This window comes from Sinocyclocheilus grahami, unplaced genomic scaffold (genome assembly GCF_001515645.1).
Source record: "Sinocyclocheilus grahami isolate Dianchi unplaced genomic scaffold, SAMN03320097.WGS_v1.1 scaffold389.1, whole genome shotgun sequence".
NCBI classification, from domain to species: domain Eukaryota; kingdom Metazoa; phylum Chordata; class Actinopteri; order Cypriniformes; family Cyprinidae; genus Sinocyclocheilus; species Sinocyclocheilus grahami.
This window is the reverse complement of record NW_015505568.1, coordinates 152,591-171,992: the sequence shown is the minus strand read 5'-3', so window position 1 is coordinate 171,992 and position 19,402 is coordinate 152,591. Positions and strand designations below refer to the sequence as shown.

General features: G+C 39.3%; 1 protein-coding gene across 1 annotated transcript in view; it reads right to left on the bottom strand.

Moving 5' to 3' along the window:
* Positions 1 to 5,192: 5,192 nt before the first annotated feature.
* Positions 5,193 to 19,402, bottom strand: part of LOC107550130 (signal peptide, CUB and EGF-like domain-containing protein 3) — a 51,325-nt gene continuing 37,115 nt past the window's right edge. Inside the window, exons 7-20 of the mRNA XM_016231358.1 lie at positions 18,249 to 18,371; positions 17,907 to 18,023; positions 17,725 to 17,820; positions 15,973 to 16,089; positions 14,446 to 14,604; positions 14,128 to 14,331; positions 13,446 to 13,607; positions 13,207 to 13,317; positions 11,984 to 12,040; positions 9,611 to 9,772; positions 9,146 to 9,343; positions 8,769 to 8,921; positions 8,507 to 8,586; positions 5,193 to 7,141 (exon numbers count right to left, since the gene is read on the bottom strand). Coding sequence (XP_016086844.1) covers positions 6,989 to 7,141; positions 8,507 to 8,586; positions 8,769 to 8,921; positions 9,146 to 9,343; positions 9,611 to 9,772; positions 11,984 to 12,040; positions 13,207 to 13,317; positions 13,446 to 13,607; positions 14,128 to 14,331; positions 14,446 to 14,604; positions 15,973 to 16,089; positions 17,725 to 17,820; positions 17,907 to 18,023; positions 18,249 to 18,371 — 1,892 coding nt within the window. The 3' untranslated portion in view covers positions 5,193 to 6,988. The remainder of the gene's footprint in view (positions 7,142 to 8,506; positions 8,587 to 8,768; positions 8,922 to 9,145; positions 9,344 to 9,610; positions 9,773 to 11,983; positions 12,041 to 13,206; positions 13,318 to 13,445; positions 13,608 to 14,127; positions 14,332 to 14,445; positions 14,605 to 15,972; positions 16,090 to 17,724; positions 17,821 to 17,906; positions 18,024 to 18,248; positions 18,372 to 19,402) is intronic.

Below are 19,402 nucleotides of genomic sequence, written 5' to 3'. Positions count from 1 at the left end.
CGATTAACATTTCAATAAAATTTACAGTATAACTCACCTTAATTTTGACATTTTTTAAAGCATTGTAATAATTTAGAGTTGTTTCCAAAGGCAAAAGGCAGAATCACCCCACAATCTAGGATGTAGCGTAGGTGATGGCAAATAGTTATTTTTTATTTTTTTAAATTTTTTTTTAAGCTTAGCCTTTTCTCTGCTTGTGTTCTACATGGTGGTTGTTCAGCCTAGATACATTCATTAGCTAACAAAATTTGTAATTTCGTTTTTTTTTAATTAATGTATTAATATGATGTGAGTTCCAGTTACCAGTGTGACACTAAAACAGGTAGTTGTAATGACTACTTTTGACTTAAAGGGATAGTTCACCCAAAAATGAAAATTTGATGTTTATCTGCGTACCCCCAGGGCATCCAAGATGTAGGTGACTTTGTTTCTTCAGTAGAACACATTTGATGATTTTTAACTTTAACCGTTGCAGTCTTTCAGTCATATAATGCATGGCAATGGTAACAAAATCTATAGGGCCTTTCGCACCGCAGGAACCTTTTCATAGTACCAGAACTAATTGTGGTACTACCCACTTTTCGGCGTTTTCGCACCGCCGGAACTGGGAGCGATTTTAGTACCGGACTGCCTTTTTCGAGAACCAAATTAGCTCCTACTCCGGAGCAGGGTCTAACCAGCACAACTGGTACTAATCGTGACGTAAGTAGACATTGATTGGCCAAACGCGTACGAAAACGCCCTCACCCGCCATGATTTAAAACGCCGCGTAAACATACTGTAAACATTGTGTCAACTTATTTCGCAAATACGGAGAACAGCGATAGATGGACGGACACTGAAGTGCAGGCACTTGTAGCAAATGTAGCACTGCCGGCTGTCGTTGGAGATTCTTAGTCCTCTATTCCGTTCTTTCAATCGCTTTACGTATACGTCGACTTTCCATGTCCATTATTGTGAAACCCGCGAGACACAACAAAAACAGCTCCGATCACAGCATCCTCCATCCTCCTGTTGTTAATGTTTTTCTTTGTTTTCATTGTTGAACGCTGCACACAAATGAGACGCTGTCGACCGGCTTACGTCACTTCTTAGTACACACTGTCGGTGCGAATGCAACCCTTTAAATGGTACTGGAAAATAGTTTGCGCAAAATCGTCCCAGTACTTTAGTACCGTACATTTAGTTCTGGAACTAAAGCAGTGCGAAAGGGCCTAATGAGAGTAAAAAAAACATGCACAGACAAATCCAAATTAAACCCTGCGGCTCGTGACGACACATTGATGTCCTAAGACACGAAACGATCGGTTTGTGCCAGAACCCGAACAGTATTTATATCATTTTTTACCTCATTTTTACAGCACTATGTCCAACTGTCTTTGGGCGCACGCACGGCATCCGGTGCGTGAGGTGTGTACGCGCTCTGGCGTGTGTTGATATCAAGCCGAAGAGCAATCAACCATAACTTCAGGCGAGCAGGCTCAGAAGTTGGGGATACGTGGAAAGTCACCACTCCCGAATGAGTTTGCGCGAGAGAAAGTAATCTTTTAGTTTTAAGTCGGTTTGAACAATCCGGATAAGCGAAAAAAAAAGTACCATTTTGATTAGCCGTCGTACCTACAATGACTGTGCACTGTCTAAACAATGAGTGACGTATACATGTGAGAGATCACTTCCGGCGCTTGCGTAAACTACGCCAGAGCGCGTACACACCTCACGCACCGGATGCCTGCACGCGCTTAAAGACAGTTGGACATAGTGCTGTATTAGAGGTAAAAAATGAAATAAATACTGTTCGGTTTCTGGCACAAACTGATCGTTTCGTGTCTTAGGACATCAATGTGTCGTCACGAGCCGCAGGGTTTAATTTGGATTTGTCTGTGCATGTTTTTTTTACTCTCATAGATTTTGTTACCATTGCTATGCATTATACGACTGACAGACTGCAACGGCTGGACTTAAAAATCATCAAATGTGTTCTACTGAAGAAACAAAGTCACCTACAGCTTGGATGCCCTGGGGGTAAGCAGATAAACATTACATTTTCATTTTTGGGTGAACTATCCCTTTAAGTACACGTCACAGGGATGTGATTCTTCCAGATTTAGCTGAACGAGCTCGCAGCACCATCTGCAGCACAGATAAAAGGGTTCAAATGTTACTTGCCAGCTTACTTTGTATGAATGGTGGTGAGAATTTGAGATTGCTTAGTAGTACTATGATCAAATTCGCAACGGCTGTGATGTAATTATATAAATGTAGGCTATAGTCTGTAACAGTACTGTGTTTTCAGTGTCGATTCACTGTAAATGCTAGCTGCATTTGAGTAGCTTTAATTTGCATTTGGGAACGCAACATTCGTCACTAGAAATCATTTATAAATCTGTTGTTGTTTACAAAGAGAAGTTTCAGATCCTTACGAAATCATTTTATGCTGATTTGCTGCTCAAGAAACATTTACTATTTATTATCGTCAATGTTAAAAACAGTTTATGCTGCTTAACGTTTTTGTGGAAACAATGATACCACTCAAACATTTGTGGTAAGATTTAAAAAAGAGAGAGAAATTAATAATTTTATTCATACGTTAAAGTGATGAAAAGTGAGTGAAGAGTGGAGACATTTAAAATGTTACAAAGGATTTCTATTTAATAGACCGTTTCAACAGCAACAACATAAACAAACGTAACTGCGCACGCGCGCTTTCGTGACCTAAACTTAACTTCCAGTAGACTTCCGCAAAGAATCAATAACAAGAGAGTCCCTCTAGAGTGGATTATTTCTGATAACAAGCAAAATAAATAAGTAAATTACATTAGCTAGCTGGTTAAAACCATGTCTTACCTGGCTGCCAAGCCTCTCTTCGCACAGCGGTGATCCAGAAATAGAGGTTTCCCCGGTAAGGGCTGTACACAAAGCAGCACTGCGATCACAAACGCTGCTTTATCAGGCATTACAGGCATGATGAAATTATAAAGGACATCGACAATTTTATAAAGACAGTCAGAGATACAATGATATAAAAAACACCCGATCCTCGTTTTGACTTTGAAACGTGCAGTGCTCACGTTATTCAACGAAGTCAAAGCCTTTTGGAAACTATATTTGTGACGGTCAGTTTTGATATTGTGGCGGGTTGCCAGAAAAAAATCAATGTATGGGAAACACTGTGTTGCATCCCATAGCACAACAACCTGCGCACAAACTTCAGTCTACTCATCACCTTAACTGCGTGTGTAGTCGGTGCCATATTACTAGACACTAAGGTTAGCCAGACCAATAAACAGACAGACTGGAAGTTAACTTAGGGCCAGGCGGTGCGTGCGTCGATCTATAAATGTTTTAATAAATGTAATAAATATATTTCAGAAATGCAAATAAATGCTGTTCATTGAACTTTCTATTTAAGAATCCTGAAAAATAAAATGTATCACAATTTCCACACAAAATATGAAGCAGCACAACTCTGTTCAACAAATGTTTCTTGAGCATCAAATCAAATTGTAATGATTAATGATATAAATTAAAGTCATATTTAATATTAGTTTGACAAATAATTAGATAAATATTGGTAATTATTCCTGGTAATATAAATCTAGGTAAAAAGATTAAGGCCAAAATATTAATAAAATATTCTGAACTAATGAAGTAACAAGTTTAGCTATAGGTGACTTAATATTTATGCACGCTACAGCATTGTGGATACTTCTTCATATTTCTTGTGCTTGTCATCTATCTTCCATTTTCTGTATACATGTAAAGAACTCAAAATAGTCAACTTTAAGAACACCAATATTTTTTTTTTTTATCATTTAAAAAGACAATACAAAATCCAGACATTTTTACATGAGCATAAACAAATTTCAAGTGCAAATACCATTTCCCATTCCATGAAACATTGTGGCAAAGTCATTTTTCTCTTAAAACGAAACAAAAAAGAAGACATTTTGAAAAAGAAAAATGGGGAAAAGACCAAAAAAAACCAGACAAAAATAAAATAAAAGAGCAACATGGATTGATCAAAACATTTATCTTTGAAATGGGTTTAGTAGAGCAAAGACAAAGGGGGAATTATAAAAAATAAAGCAGCAATCACTGACTGCCAATGACGTTGACTAGTTAGAGTAGCTAATTCTCTGCATGTCTTTTAGTGAACATTCAACAAAACATTGACTACTTTGCCACAAGTGCATGTGCTCAGCATCATATCCAGAGGTTGTGTTTGGGAAATAGACGTATGAGTGCTGCCAGCATTGCTGCAGAGGTTGAAGGGGTGCGGGGGTCAGCCTGTCAATGCTCAGACCATACGCCGCACACTGCATTGGTCTGCATGGCTGTCATCCCAGAATGAAGCCTCTTCTAAAGATGATGCACAAGAAAGCCCGCAAACAGTTTGCTGAAGACAAGCAGACTAAGGACATGGATTACTGGAACCATGTCCTGTGGTCTGATGAGACCAAGATAAACTTATTTGGTTCAGATGGTGTCAAGTGTGTGTGGCGGCAACCAGGTGAGGAGTACAAAGACAAGTGTGTCTTGCCTACAGTCAAGCATGGTGGTGGGAGTGTCATGGTCTGGGGCTGCATGAGTGCTGCCGGCACTGGGGAGCTACAGTTCATTGAGGGAACCATGAATGCCAACATGTTCTGTGACATACTGAAGCAGAGCATGTTCCCCTCCTTTTGGAGAAGGGCTGCAGGGCAGTATTCCAACATGATAACGACCCCAAACACACCTCCAAGACAACCACTGCCTTGCTAAAGAAGCTGAGGGTAAAGGTGATGGATTGGCCCAGCATGTCTCCAGACCTAAATGGAAAGTGGAGGAGCGCAAGGTCTCTAACATCCACCAGCTCCGTGATGTCATCATGGAGGAGTGGAAGAGGACTCCAGTGGCAACCTGTGAAGCTCTGGTGAACTCCATGCCCAAGAGGGTTAAGGCCGTGCTGGCAAATAATGGTGGCCACACAAAATATTGACACTTTGGGCCCAATTTGGACATTTTCACTTAGGGGTGTACTCACTTTTGTGGCCAGCGGTTTAGACATTAATGGCTGTGTGTTGAGCTATTTTGAGAGGACAGCAAATTTACACTGTTATACAAGCTGTACACTGACTACTTTACATTGTAGCAAAGTGTCATTTCTTCAGTCTTGTCACATGAGTGACATGTGAGGGGTGTACTCACTTCTGTGAGATACTGTAGCTATAGCTTTTTGTTTTTTTAATACAAACATGGCAAAGTATAGCCCCCTTAATTCCCGAAGACTGTTACCACCACATCAACTCAAGAATGCATGTTTATATACAACGGGACCATGTGCTTGCAACTCACTGGCCAAGCGTTTGCATACTTGCGTAAAGTATGAATCTGGCATTAATGTTTAAAGATTGAACCCTCTTTTGTGTCAACCTTTGGACTGGAGGATAGCGCAACGGTAAGTTTCTAAATACAAGGTCGGGAAAACAACTTGTTTGGACTTATCTCTCAGACTCCAATCAGTCTACGTTTATTTCATATTTACAATATACAAAAAAAGAGAAATGTAAACTACCATTTTGACCAGTCCTTTTCTGTTTACGTATCAAAACTGGGTATGGTTTTACCTTCTCAAAGATTCGTTCTTTTCTCACTTCATGTAAAGGGCTTTACCTATAAACACATTTGTGAGGAATACTAACGGGTTCATAATTAATACAGGAAACACTCATAAATGTCAACATCCACAGGTTTATCCTGACACTTTTGCACTTCAGGCACTTCTCACCACGGTCCGCTGAATCCCAACACTTGTAACCCGAATGCTGCTTCTCTTTTGGTCCTTATGTAATGCGCAAAACAAACTCGAAACACTTCATCGTTCACTTCAACGTTGTTTCATCCTGAAATCTGGAGCGATGCCATTTTTTGCTCAAGTCCATCCACGTCAACCTGTGGTTTACGTTTATCAGTGATTCGTGTCTGCATTATGAAAACATTAATTCCAACCTGTGAACGATTTCGTCTTCTTGACTGCTCTTCTCTATAGGAAATTTCATGAATCGCATTAGGTAAAACCAAAGGCTTAAAGTGACGTTTCTGAAGAAGCAGCAGCAATTGCATGTTCTGCAAAAAACTCTCACAGAACTGAGTGTTAACAGTTCACTGTTTTTACAATACCAACCGACCTTTTCATCACCCGAGCCTTTCCAATAACCCACATATCTCTTATGCCTTGTTAAATTAATTTGAATATTAGGAAATAGACGAATATGCGGTTGACAATAATACAATCCGAACAGGCAGGCCTTAATAAAACATTACTGTATTAACAGCATGATTTATAGATTACATGTATGCTCTAGGAGCTCAAATAAAATGCTTTAACATTGTGAAATGCTTGATATGAATTAGATCTTACCAAGAGCACACTAAAAGTACAGATATACAAAAGATTGTACATTTATTTTGAGAACTACGAGTTTACGAGAGCTGGAAATTGGGGAAAAAATACTATTTTCTAAAGCACGATCACAGCTAGCTCCAGTTCGACAAATATATTTTCTTTTCTTTGACATGCTACAACTTTCTTTTGTCTGTACAACACAATCAGGCGTGTTTAAACTCACACGTCGCTCTTAACGGGGGGGGCATGGGAACCACCCAAACCATCGTCGTCCTCTTCGGGATGCCTCAGGACTGAGCATGCAAACGTATGAACAAAAAACATCAACTGTACAGAATAGTGACAAACACGTAGAGAAAGGAAACACTACAGTTTGGCTTGATACGACTGCATTACATGTAGACTACACAGAAGCTTTTTTTCCTCTCGGAGATGACTGACAAGAAAAAGAAACGAAAAAGGTAAAGTGAAACATCTGCATAGTGTGATTGTGTGTGTGTGCCATTGAAAATGTGTGTGTGTGAGTGTGTGGATTTCCTTTAAATGTGTGTAGGATCCCGTTGACTCGAGGCCAGTTGACTGGAGATGGACAGCGCTTTTGGACTATTTGTACGGACGCAGGAAGGCGGAGACTTTGCTGTGGATGAGGCGTATGAATGAACGTGGGAGCATCTCTGTGGAGTCCCGAGTTGAGTACTTGTAGTAATTGTTTGGGTGAGCCAGCACATCAAACAGAGTTTTAATCAGTTTTTTGTCCTGGTGAGAATCAAAAAGGAGAGAAATGGAATGAGACCTGGAATAAATTGTCATCATGTATGGTCAATCTTTCTATACCGTGAACACGGTTTAGGCAAAAATCACAAATTACGGGTTTTGGATAAAGAGATGTAGTAAAAGACTATTGTGTCTTGGAAAACACATAAAAAATGTTTTAACACGTTCATTGCTGTTAGACTTCATTACACTGCAAAAGAAACATTTTCTTCCTCAATATTTTTTCTTGTTTTCCATATAAAATTCTTAAAGGGTTAGTTCACCCAAAAATGGAAATTCTGTCTTTAATTACTCACCCTCATGTCGTTCCAAACCCGGAAGACCTTCGTTCATCTTCGGAACACAAATTAAGATATTTTTGATGAAATGTGAGAGCTCTCTGACCCTCCCATAGACAGCAACGCAACTGAAATATTCCCAGAAACGTATTAAGGACATCGGAATTAAGTCCAGAAACGTATTAAGGATATCGGTAAAACAGTCCATGTGACATCAGTGGCTCAACTTCAGTTTTGCGAAGCTAAGAGAATACTTTTTAAGCGCAAAGAAGATAAAAATAATTTATTTTACAATTCTTCTTCCCCGAGTTACGTCTTCCGCCATTTTAGAGAGTACCCAAGAGCGTAATCGATGTAATCAGCGTTGTTTACACTTGGGGAAAAGCATGCATATGTGTTGTGATACTCTCTAAAATGGCGGAAGACGTAACGCGGGGGAGAAGAATTGTTGAACATTTTTTTATTTTTGTTTACTTTGCGCACAAAAAGTATTCTCGTAGCTTCGCAAAACTGAAGTTGAGCCACTGATGTCATATGGACTGTTTTACCGATATCCTTACTACGTTTCTGGACTTGGGAACATTTCAGTTGCGTTGCTGTCTATGCAGGGTCAGAGAGCTCTCAGATTTCATCAAAAATTTGTGTTCTGAAGATGAACGAAGGTCTTACAGGTTTGAAACGACACGAGGGTGAGTAATTAATGACAGAATTTAAATTTTTGGGTGAACTATGCCTTTAATAGAAGGTACTTTAACTTGAAAAGCAAAAAGCCTTGAGATAGTAAGTCTTGTTAACTGAAAAATAAATAGAAATTAAGTGAGCTTAAAACAAGAAATACATCTGCCAGTGGAAACTTATTCAACGGGGAAACTGGATTATTTTTCTTACTCATTGGCCGATACCTTTTCTTGTTTTAAGCAAAAACTTGCTTTTGATACAGAAAACCAGACTTATATCTTAAGTCAAATTACTTCTCAAGTTAATGTATCTTAAGAATGTTGAGATATTTATATTGGAAAACAAGATACAAATAACAAGTAATTAGTTTTTTTTGCAATGCAAAACTAACCTTGAGTATTTCTTGATGGTTTTCAGAGGCATAAAGTCTTCCATCTCTTACAATGTCTTCAACCAGCTGCTCATAGTCTTCTAAATAAAAGAAAATCAAAGACAATTTAGTGCCAATGAAAGTCAAGAATGAATAGAAACCCATGAAATATCTTATCGAACATCAATATACATCTTTCTCCTGAGAATTTTTAAGCATTATTTTTCTTTTTATATATACAGAACTAAATGTGTACAGACTAGGGCTGATCTGGAGACCGTACCATCGTAAGTGACGTATGGAATCTGGAATCCGCGAGCACTGTTTACATCATTGGATTTGAAGTTGATCCAGAGGCGGCGCGATCGGGAGGTAAAAGCGATCGGTCTCTCATACGTCTGACATGTTTCATAGGTAGTGATAGAGGTCACTGATCCTAAGAAAACGAAATGTTAGTGTTCAAATCAAAGCTAAACTATTTTTAGAAGCAAACCATCACCACTAAAATGAAGAGACTGCAGACACTCTGGCAAGTCAATATTTTGTTACACTAATATCAAATCTATATGCATGTTAACATTAAGTTTGTTGTACTGAAAATGTGAAATCATTTTTGACTCTTGATATAAAGGTTAAACCTGGAAGAGCACAAAAACTTACCGTTCTTCCTCATTACTAGGACATCTCCGCACTCATCCTCAGATGGGAGGAAGATCTCTGGAACAACGATCAGAATCTTGCGTTTGTGTGGAGGGTTGATCGTCCAGATGCACTCTACGTTGGCTGGGTAGTTTCCTGGATAGTTGGGAGACTCGATGTATCCGATGAACTCGCCTATTTCACCCCCACATTCCCGATCTGAATGCGCCCACAAACAAACAAGAAGATAACATTATGGTAAATTCCTCACTGAGAACATTTCTAGACCTGGATTTTTGTCCGTAAATGCTTTTTATTCCCAGTGCCAAATACAGGTTTAACCTTCAGAAAACACAGAATTTAACTCAAATCTGATGTTGATCTGATGTTGCTTTTACTTCCAGATTTCCAATCAACAACAGACTCTTATCAGCGTAAGGGACTCATAAGAAGTCCAGACTTGTGTTTGAGGATGAACAGACTCACTCTTGCATTGAGACACACTGATGGCCCCGTCGAAGTCTGTGGTGGTGTTTCCCGGACAGGAGATGCAGTAGTTTTGTCTGAACTCAGCCTGGTAGGTTCCATGAGGACAGCGGATGCAGCGATGGACTGAGGTGTTATAATAATGACCTGGAGAACACAACACTACACACACAAGGACACCAGTATCACATGGGCTGATTTAGCATGAAGTTTCCTTCACACGGACCCCACATGAATCTAATTTTAGTAAATGAAAGGCTTCATTTGTCCAGTTCAGGTGGTCTAATCAATCCTTTGTTGAATATTTGAACCATATTACACTTGAGGAAAGTGCTCATGATTTAAACAGTTTTGTGAGTCAAACATCCATTACTGATGTCTACACACAAACACATTATAGTAAACTAAAACCATAAAAAAAACCTTCAATTACTTGGTAAACATTAACTGAATTAAAATAAAGTACAAAAACTTCAACTTTATTTCAGCTAGTTGCCAAGGCAACATTTCTCATTTGCATTTCATTTAACTTGATGAACTAAAATAATTAAATGGCAATAAAATTAAACAAAATACATAAAAATGACAAAACAAAATGACTAAAATAACCAAAATTAAAACAGTAAAATAAAAACTAATTTGAAATATTAATTAAAACTATAATAGTATCTCAATGATGCTGAAATTACACTGGTGTAAACAACACAGGCGGATTTAGTGATTTGGGGGCCCCAGGCAAAATACAGGAATGGGGCCCTATACAATTTCACACATTGAGGTTCCTTTCACTGTTGCTCGCTGCTGCACGACCGTGTCCCATAGTTGTGTCTAAGCTTTTAGATTTTTCATGTACATGTTATAAATAAAGGATTTCTTTAATGTTGTAAATCCCTTGTTCACATTTAAACAGGTTATAATAGTATTAGAGTAGGTTGGACACTAGGTGGTGCGTTGGGGTCATTTTCACTATGCAATCGTCTACACAACGCAAGGCTGTCGAATTCTAAACTTTAAAATATACATTTATTTTTTATTTTAATTGCACATTTAAATTAAACTGAAGGAAATTATAAATGTACATGCTTAAGGATTATTTCAACCAAACATGAAGTGTGCCTGTGTGGAAAGTGACTGTGCATGGTCCGTCTTGGGTCTTTCACAAACACGAGTGAGTGCCATTAAAAAAAATTAAAATAGGCCCTATATAATATGCACTGTTGCTTAGTATTAAAATTATAGCTTCAGATGCATGATATTTGTAGGGCCCTATGAAATCCGTTATTTTTCCCAAATTAGCCTAAGTTTTATTTTTTCCAAAATCTTTTTTTCCGTTTAAATTTTTCTTGATTCCGGGTTTTTTTCTTCGTTGATTATATTACATTTTAACAAAAAACATGTCTAATTATTTAAAACCACGAAACTTGTTTAATTTAACAGCAATTTAGGCCTATTAAAAGTTTAACAAGAATTACATTCTTAGGGCCCAAATTCTGCGCTTTCCATTTTAATGTTTCTGTATTCCATTTTAATGGTTTAATCAAAAACACATCTAATTAATTGAATTCATAAAAACAACTTAATTTATTACTTTGTATACAATAATAGGGCCCTATGAAATTTAAATTTAAATTTTATTTACTTATTTTTTTAGAAATTCTGTGTTGTGTATTTTCATTTTTCTGGTAATCAAATGAAGGTAAAAACATGAATCTATCTTTTATTCCAATGAAAATTAAACAAACCATTTAATTTTTGTACATTCAAAATGCTACACAACAGAAATGTACTGTGTAACGAGCAATGTCACGGAATTCGTCAAATATTGAATGAATAAATCAAATGCAATTCAGTACACTTCAATCAAACCGCGATATGGACTAGTGTATGTGAATATTAAATGGCAAAAATACTATTTAGCTATTACAGACGACAACCGCGAGCGTTGCGTGTGCTTAAATAGCAAACTAGCAAACGAAACACGCGTCTGCGCCGTTCATTCCGTCACATTCCGCGTTACACAGTAAATTCCGTTTTTATGAATAGATTCCGGGATGCCGTCCCCATTTTCTACATCACCCTACTTTTGCTAAGAAGCACATTCAACGCGGACGCACAGACAATTGTCGTGGTAATGAACACCACAGCAACCACTTGTGCATCCGCACTGAACGCGCATCTCGCATATAAAAAGCATTTTGGGGGGCCCTTGGCTTTTGGGGGCCCAAGACGGTCGCCTACCTTTGCCTAATGATTAATTCCGCCTCTGAAACAACATACAAATTGTGCACCAATGTTTTGCTCCAAACATCATTTTATGCCCACTGTCTAGCTTTATGTAAATGCACTGCACTGTAGTGCGTCAAAATGTCTGACCTTTGACCTCACAGTCATTAAAGGAGCTGGCACCCTCTCTTTTGGTACCGAGTCCACCTCCACAGGGGAAGCAGAGAGTTCGTCCTGGGTCGGGTTGGTACGTTCCCAGAGGGCACGGCTGACAGGGCTTGAACCCGTCGCTGGAGAAATAACCTGGCGGACATTGACCTATAAACAGACAAAAATGACCAGGAATGGTTAAAAATGTACTCTTAAAAGAAAAATGAATAAGTGCCTAGTGCAGGACACATTTACATCCATTACAAGTAGAAGGCACATCGATTTAATCTAGTTACCTGCACATGACGTGATGTTGCGGGCCCCTTGTGGGCCATGGCGGTCTCCTCCAGGACAAAGATCACAGGCCAGCTGACCTTCACGTTCCTGGAATGTTCCAGGCGGACACTGGACACAGCGTTCCTGCTCACCGTGGTAGTATGACCCAGGCAAACATCTGACTAAGAGAGAGCAGCCAGCAGGGGGCAGCAGTGAGGGAACTGAAATTCTGAGCTCCTTTTTTTTTTGACAGATGCCTTTTGGCTTTGAAATTTGATTTTAAAGACCTTGTAGTTTCAAGTGATCAATGTAAAATTATCGTGCTATCGTTCGTAACCCAAGACTTGAAAAATTGTGAACTGTGCTTTAGTTAGTTTTGCTTCCATTGCATTTGCGGGCAGTATTTTCCAATTCCTTTTAATAAAAGTTTGAAAGCGATCTCGGATAACTGTCACTATCAAAAAAATAGCAACTTCTGTTCATTTTACACATTTTGCAGCACTTCTGCATAAAAAAAAATGTTTTTAGGCAATCAGAGGTCAAGTCAAAGACTTGTATTCATGAGTCGCTAATTTATAGTCTCAACTTGTTTTGTGACTGTCTCAGACCATCTTGACTTTCTATCTCTAGCTCTCTTGCATCAAGTTGCAGTGGAGAAGGGGGTTCATATATAACAGGCCCCACTCACTCTTCTGTTCTTACCACAGCGGCCGCTGTCTTTTTCTCGGCCCGGTCCACAGTTCTCCTGCCTCAGTGCAGCTTGTGGGAGCTTCTGTGCCACCTCGTACTCCAATCCAGCCACACGGATGAGGAAACGCTCCTGGTTTATGGATTTTTTCAGGGCTTTAATGTATGACTTCATCTGCTGCTCCATACGCTGCCTTTGACACATCATGTTACAGTTCCCTACAGGAGAACAAGACCCTCTCTTTTGGTACCGAGTCCACCTCCACAGGGGAAGCAGAGAGTTCGTCCTGGGTCGGGTTGGTACGTTCCCAGAGGGCACGGCTGACAGGGCTTGAACCCGTCGCTGGAGAAATAACCTGGCGGACATTGACCTATAAACAGACAAAAATGACCAGGAATGGTTAAAAATGTACTCTTAAAAGAAAAATGAATAAGTGCCTAGTGCAGGACACATTTACATCCATTACAAGTAGAAGGCACATCGATTTAATCTAGTTACCTGCACATGACGTGATGTTGCGGGCCCCTTGTGGGCCATGGCGGTCTCCTCCAGGACAAAGATCACAGGCCAGCTGACCTTCACGTTCCTGGAATGTTCCAGGCGGACACTGGACACAGCGTTCCTGCTCACCGTGGTAGTATGACCCAGGCAAACATCTGACTAAGAGAGAGCAGCCAGCAGGGGGCAGCAGTGAGGGAACTGAAATTCTGAGCTCCTTTTTTTTTTGACAGATGCCTTTTGGCTTTGAAATTTGATTTTAAAGACCTTGTAGTTTCAAGTGATCAATGTAAAATTATCGTGCTATCGTTCGTAACCCAAGACTTGAAAAATTGTGAACTGTGCTTTAGTTAGTTTTGCTTCCATTGCATTTGCGGGCAGTATTTTCCAATTCCTTTTAATAAAAGTTTGAAAGCGATCTCGGATAACTGTCACTATCAAAAAAATAGCAACTTCTGTTCATTTTACACATTTTGCAGCACTTCTGCATAAAAAAAAATGTTTTTAGGCAATCAGAGGTCAAGTCAAAGACTTGTATTCATGAGTCGCTAATTTATAGTCTCAACTTGTTTTGTGACTGTCTCAGACCATCTTGACTTTCTATCTCTAGCTCTCTTGCATCAAGTTGCAGTGGAGAAGGGGGTTCATATATAACAGGCCCCACTCACTCTTCTGTTCTTACCACAGCGGCCGCTGTCTTTTTCTCGGCCCGGTCCACAGTTCTCCTGCCTCAGTGCAGCTTGTGGGAGCTTCTGTGCCACCTCGTACTCCAATCCAGCCACACGGATGAGGAAACGCTCCTGGTTTATGGATTTTTTCAGGGCTTTAATGTATGACTTCATCTGCTGCTCCATACGCTGCCTTTGACACATCATGTTACAGTTCCCTACAGGAGAACAAGATGAACGTCATGACCTTCATGCGCCGCACTTCCACGCTCATCCTGCAGTTTCTGTAGGTAGGTAGAGGGTTTATTTTAGGTGGAGGATGTCAGACTCACCAGTGGCGTCTCCTGGCTTGACCTCAGCCTCCAGCTCCAGAGTGATGCGCGTGACCTCTTTGCTTGATGGGTTACGTGCCCGACGACCTTTGGCCTTCTTAGACGAGTCGCACTTCAGGTTAACGAACGTGACCAGGCAGTTGTTGCACGGTTGGCCACCTGGAAATCAAGTCATTATTCACACAACAAGGGCATTTAGGTGATGCAGTAGCACATTTTTTGGAGTGACATTATTGGATTATTAACTCTTTAAAGGGATAGTTCACCCAAAAATGAAAATTACCCCATGATTTACTCACCCTCAAGCCATCCTAGGTGTACATGACATTCTTCTTTCAGACGAATACAATCGGAGTTATATTAAATAATGTCCAGGCTAATCCATGCTTTATAATGGGAGTGGATGGTAGCCCAAAATTTGAAGTCCAAAAAATTGCACCCATCCATTATAAAAGAAGTCCACGTGACTTCCGGGGGGGTTAATAAAGGCCTTCAGAAGCGACGCGATGTGTTTGTGTAAGAAAAATATCCATATTTACAACTTTATAAACCTTAATCTCTAACTTCCGCTAACTGTCGTACGCTCGTTCACAAGAGAGTGGCATCCAGCGGAGGACGTAGGAAGTAGGCGTAGAATAAGCTCCGGTGAGAATATGCTAGTCTCGCGAGAAACAAGTTTTGTTTACAGCAAACACTCCCATTATAAAACATGGATTAGCCTGGACATTATTTAATATAACTCCGATTGTATCCGTCTGAAAGAAGAATGTCATATACACCTAGGATGGCTTGAGGGTGAGTAAATCATGGGGTAATTTTCATTCTTGGGTGAACTATCCCTTTAACTGTTTTAAATATATAGCATGACATTTATAATAATGGAGTTTTTAAAGGGACCCAAAAATGAAAACTGACAATTTTCTCATTCTCATGTTGTTCCAAACCCAGACTTTGTTTTTACGATCACGATATATAAGCCTTTGGTTACAATATGATCTCTCTATCTGATAACAGGTTTCATTTAGGCCTTTATTCACATGTAAACACGCATACATAGAGCAAATCACATATGGTAAACACATGTGCTAACCATATGTGTATGCATGTGTGTCGATCATTGTTTAGATGTAAATAAAAGCTTAAGGTCAGTCTGTTCATCATATAAAGTGATCGTACAAAGTTTTGGATTAAACCGCTTGATTCATATGGATTCATTTTGCGATGCCTTTACAACTTTACTGGATATTGTACGTTTTGGTTACCTGTAACGAAACCTCCAAGGTTTCATTCAAAATGTTAGGAATACTAACATATCGAATGGGTTTGGGATGACGTAAGTGTGAGTAGTAAATGATAACATCATTTTCATTTTTGGGTGAACTATCCCTTATAATCCCAATTATCACTGTTTATGTAGCAAAACGAGAACGCAGCTCCTTCGACAGACAGTACTACGACCTTATTCCACAACAGGGACCATCAAAATGACATGGTACCCTTCATTTCCTGGCCCCTATGACCTCTGACCTGGCCCGATCTGTCTGCCGTTGTCCTCTGCCCTCCCTTTATGCTTTGGGTGCAGGTGACATTTGGCATTCTTGATCCGGAAGGACACCGTCTGCTTCACTGGAGGAGCCTGAGTCTCTACAACCAAACAAAGGGGCCTTGACATGCAGCTCAACATGATTCATATAAAGCCCTTGCTGACAACTACTAGCTAACTACATTAATTCACAGCTGCTGGCTGGTTCGCTACATTTAACGTGCTTGATTGAAAAATAAAACCAGCTGGTCTGTTTGTGAACATTTAAAGCAGAGTCATGTTAGCTTTATGCTCACTCTGAACACTTATGAGGAACAGCAATTTGAGATTATAGTTTGTCGAGACAGGCATCCCAATGTGAAACGAGGCTGACATCAAAACAAACATTAGGCATGGTAAATAAGTTTCTAATTTGCCAAGCACATCAAGTGATCATGTAATTGGACAGCTGCAATGTATCTGTCATTATGTTTCTCGGAATAATCGACTGCAGCTGTACAAAAGAAACGTCTCATCGGTTTCCAGGTTCTGTTTGCTGGCACTTTCAAAAAATAGGACCTACAATTTAGAAAATTAAGTCTTATTTTTTTTTCAACCAATGATCAGTGAAATTTAGGGGCTTAGCATTAAGAAACTGTTTATCGTTAACCACAGAAGATCAAATTAAATGATATATGATCCTTTTTATTTTCTATTAGTTTATATGTGGCATCTGTGATGACAAAACTTTGATAAATTATAAGTATTAAATAAACATTAAAAAACACTATGCCAAAAATGGTTAACAGGGTTGCAAGTTGAGTCTAAATTAAGCCGACAATCAGCAGGAGCTAGCTAGTTTAGGGCCAAATGTTGGCTTATAGTTATTAATACATTACGCTTAACGGTTTCTGTAACATATCTCACAACTAAAAATGGGATTACTTTAATGCGATTAACTGTATGGGTACCTACGTATAATGGTAAAATAAGAAATACAATTAGACATCAAATTGTACCCTATTTGTGGAACGTGCACACCATTAGTTGCCACGATTCAATTGCCTATGAGTTAAGGAAGGTGTTGGGACGTATGTATGATCTTACCTATGCAGCTTTGGACGCTGCTTGCGTTTAATCTGCTCTGAGATTTACCTCGTAGGATGGGTATTCCACAGCTAACAGAATAGCTATTGTCTGATTCTGTGAAACGTAAAATAAAAATTGATCACAGAGCTAAATGGACAAGTTTGTTAAATTAAGTCGTTTAGGAGCTATTTGGTTTCTACCTGATAGGTAATGTGCTTTAGACGCACAAGTGAGAGAGCAGCTCTCTTTCTTCCCCATTTTACTGCAAGTAAGGGTGGCTTTGGGGGCCAGCAGACTGGACGTACACTTCACAATCTCTGTGCAGAAATAATAAGTTTGACTCCAAGCAAGTACACTGAATTTGTTTTTTGGTTGCAAGTTGAGTCTAAATTAAGCCGACAATCAGCAGGAGCTAGCTAGTTTAGGGCCAAATGTTGGCTTATAGTTATTAATACATTACGCTTAACGGTTTCTGTAACATATCTCACAACTAAAAATGGGATTACTTTAATGCGATTACCTGTATGGGTACCTACGTATAATGGTAAAATAAGAAATACAATTAGACATCAAATTGTACCCTATTTGTGGAACGTGCACACCATTAGTTGCCACGATTCAATTGCCTATGAGTTAAGGAAGGTGTTGGGACGTATGTATGATCTTACCTATGCAGCTTTGGACGCTGCTTGCGTTTAATCTGCTCTGAGATTTACCTCGTAGGATGGGTATTCCACAGCTAACAGAATAGCTGTTGTCTGATTCTGTGAAACGTAAAATAAAAATTGATCACAGAGCTAAATGGACAAGTTTGTTAAATTAAGTCGTTTAGGAGGTATTTGGTTTCTACCTGATAGGTAATGTGCTTTAGACGCACAAGTGAGAGAGCAGCTCTCTTTCTTCCCCATTTTACTGCAAGTAAGGGTGGCTTTGGGGGCCAGCAGACTGGACGTACACTTCACAATCTCTGTGCAGAAATAATAAGTTTGACTCCAAGCAAGTACACTGAATTTGTTTTTTGTTAATATGCATCAAAAGTGTGTAGATCACATTGGATCTCAAAGACAATCAACTAATACATATCTTTCATTTATAAAATACAGAACTAATAGCAGTCTTTGGCATTTGCATTTGAACCATAAGATTTTAGTTGCATCTGAATGGTCTCTAGGTGGCACTCTTGTCCACATACCAATGCAATCCTTCTTGTTCCAGTGCAGTTTGTAACCAGGAGGGCAGGTACATTCGTAACTGCCCGGAGTGTTCACACATCCGAATTTACAGCCACCCCGATTAATGCTGCACTCATCAATATCTATAAAACAAAACAGACAATTACAAATAATTTATCTTTGTTATAAAAGGCAATATAGAAAAAAATGCAGGCATTCAACTAATGAAAATGCACTGTATGCATAGAATACTTGGATAACCTATAAACACAGCAACCCACACTTTATCCAACAATGCAATTCACTCGACTCAACCTTCCATTTCTGTTGTGACAAGTGAATCTAACATGAATGTAATTACACAGGTTAACATCAGTACTTTTAACTAGTTACTCTCCAACACTGGAACAAAACAAAGCCAAACAATAGACAAAACAGATATAGTTTGAGTGGATTCGAAACAGAGACAGAGAAAAAGTGTGTTTCAACAAATTCATTTTCTAAAAAAGTGGGCGAGCAGGAATTTTTTTTGTTTCTTTAAGGAATACAGAGCTCGCTTGCTAGGCAAGTGTGGTTTTCCTTCTCTTTGTCATTCTTTTGTTCCCCATCAGATTTGAACCGGCTCCAGGCTAAATCACATTTCCTTTCCCTGTCTGGATCCCGAGCCTTCATTAATCTAAAGAGCGAGGAAGGGGACGGGGGAAGAGAAAACCAATGTTAGATTGGCACTTCTGTTAACCTCTTGTAGCTACAGTCTCGGTCAAAGTCCCTTTTATGTCAAGTCAGTCCACAGCAGTTTTCAAGTCGTGCAAGTCTAGCTCCAATCTACTTGAATGGAGAAAGACCAAAACCAAAGAGTTTACATGTTCTTTGACTGTAAACTCTGCAATAATCAATTCTGACCCAAGGCCTATTGCAGCTTTAAGGCCTTGATATACTTCAAGCGAAATTGAAGAATGAACGGGTGTGGCATCATTTCAAACAAAATCGAGCCAAAAAAAAAAAAGTTTGTTTCAGGAGTTCAAAGCAGCTCGTCGGATGGTAAACACCATCATTTTTGTTTCACTTTTTTTCACTTATAATGTGCCAAGTGTCGTCTTTAAAGGAGACCAAACTTAAGTCTGTGCTCCAAAGCATTTAAAGGGGTCATATGATGCAATTTCATGTTTTCTTT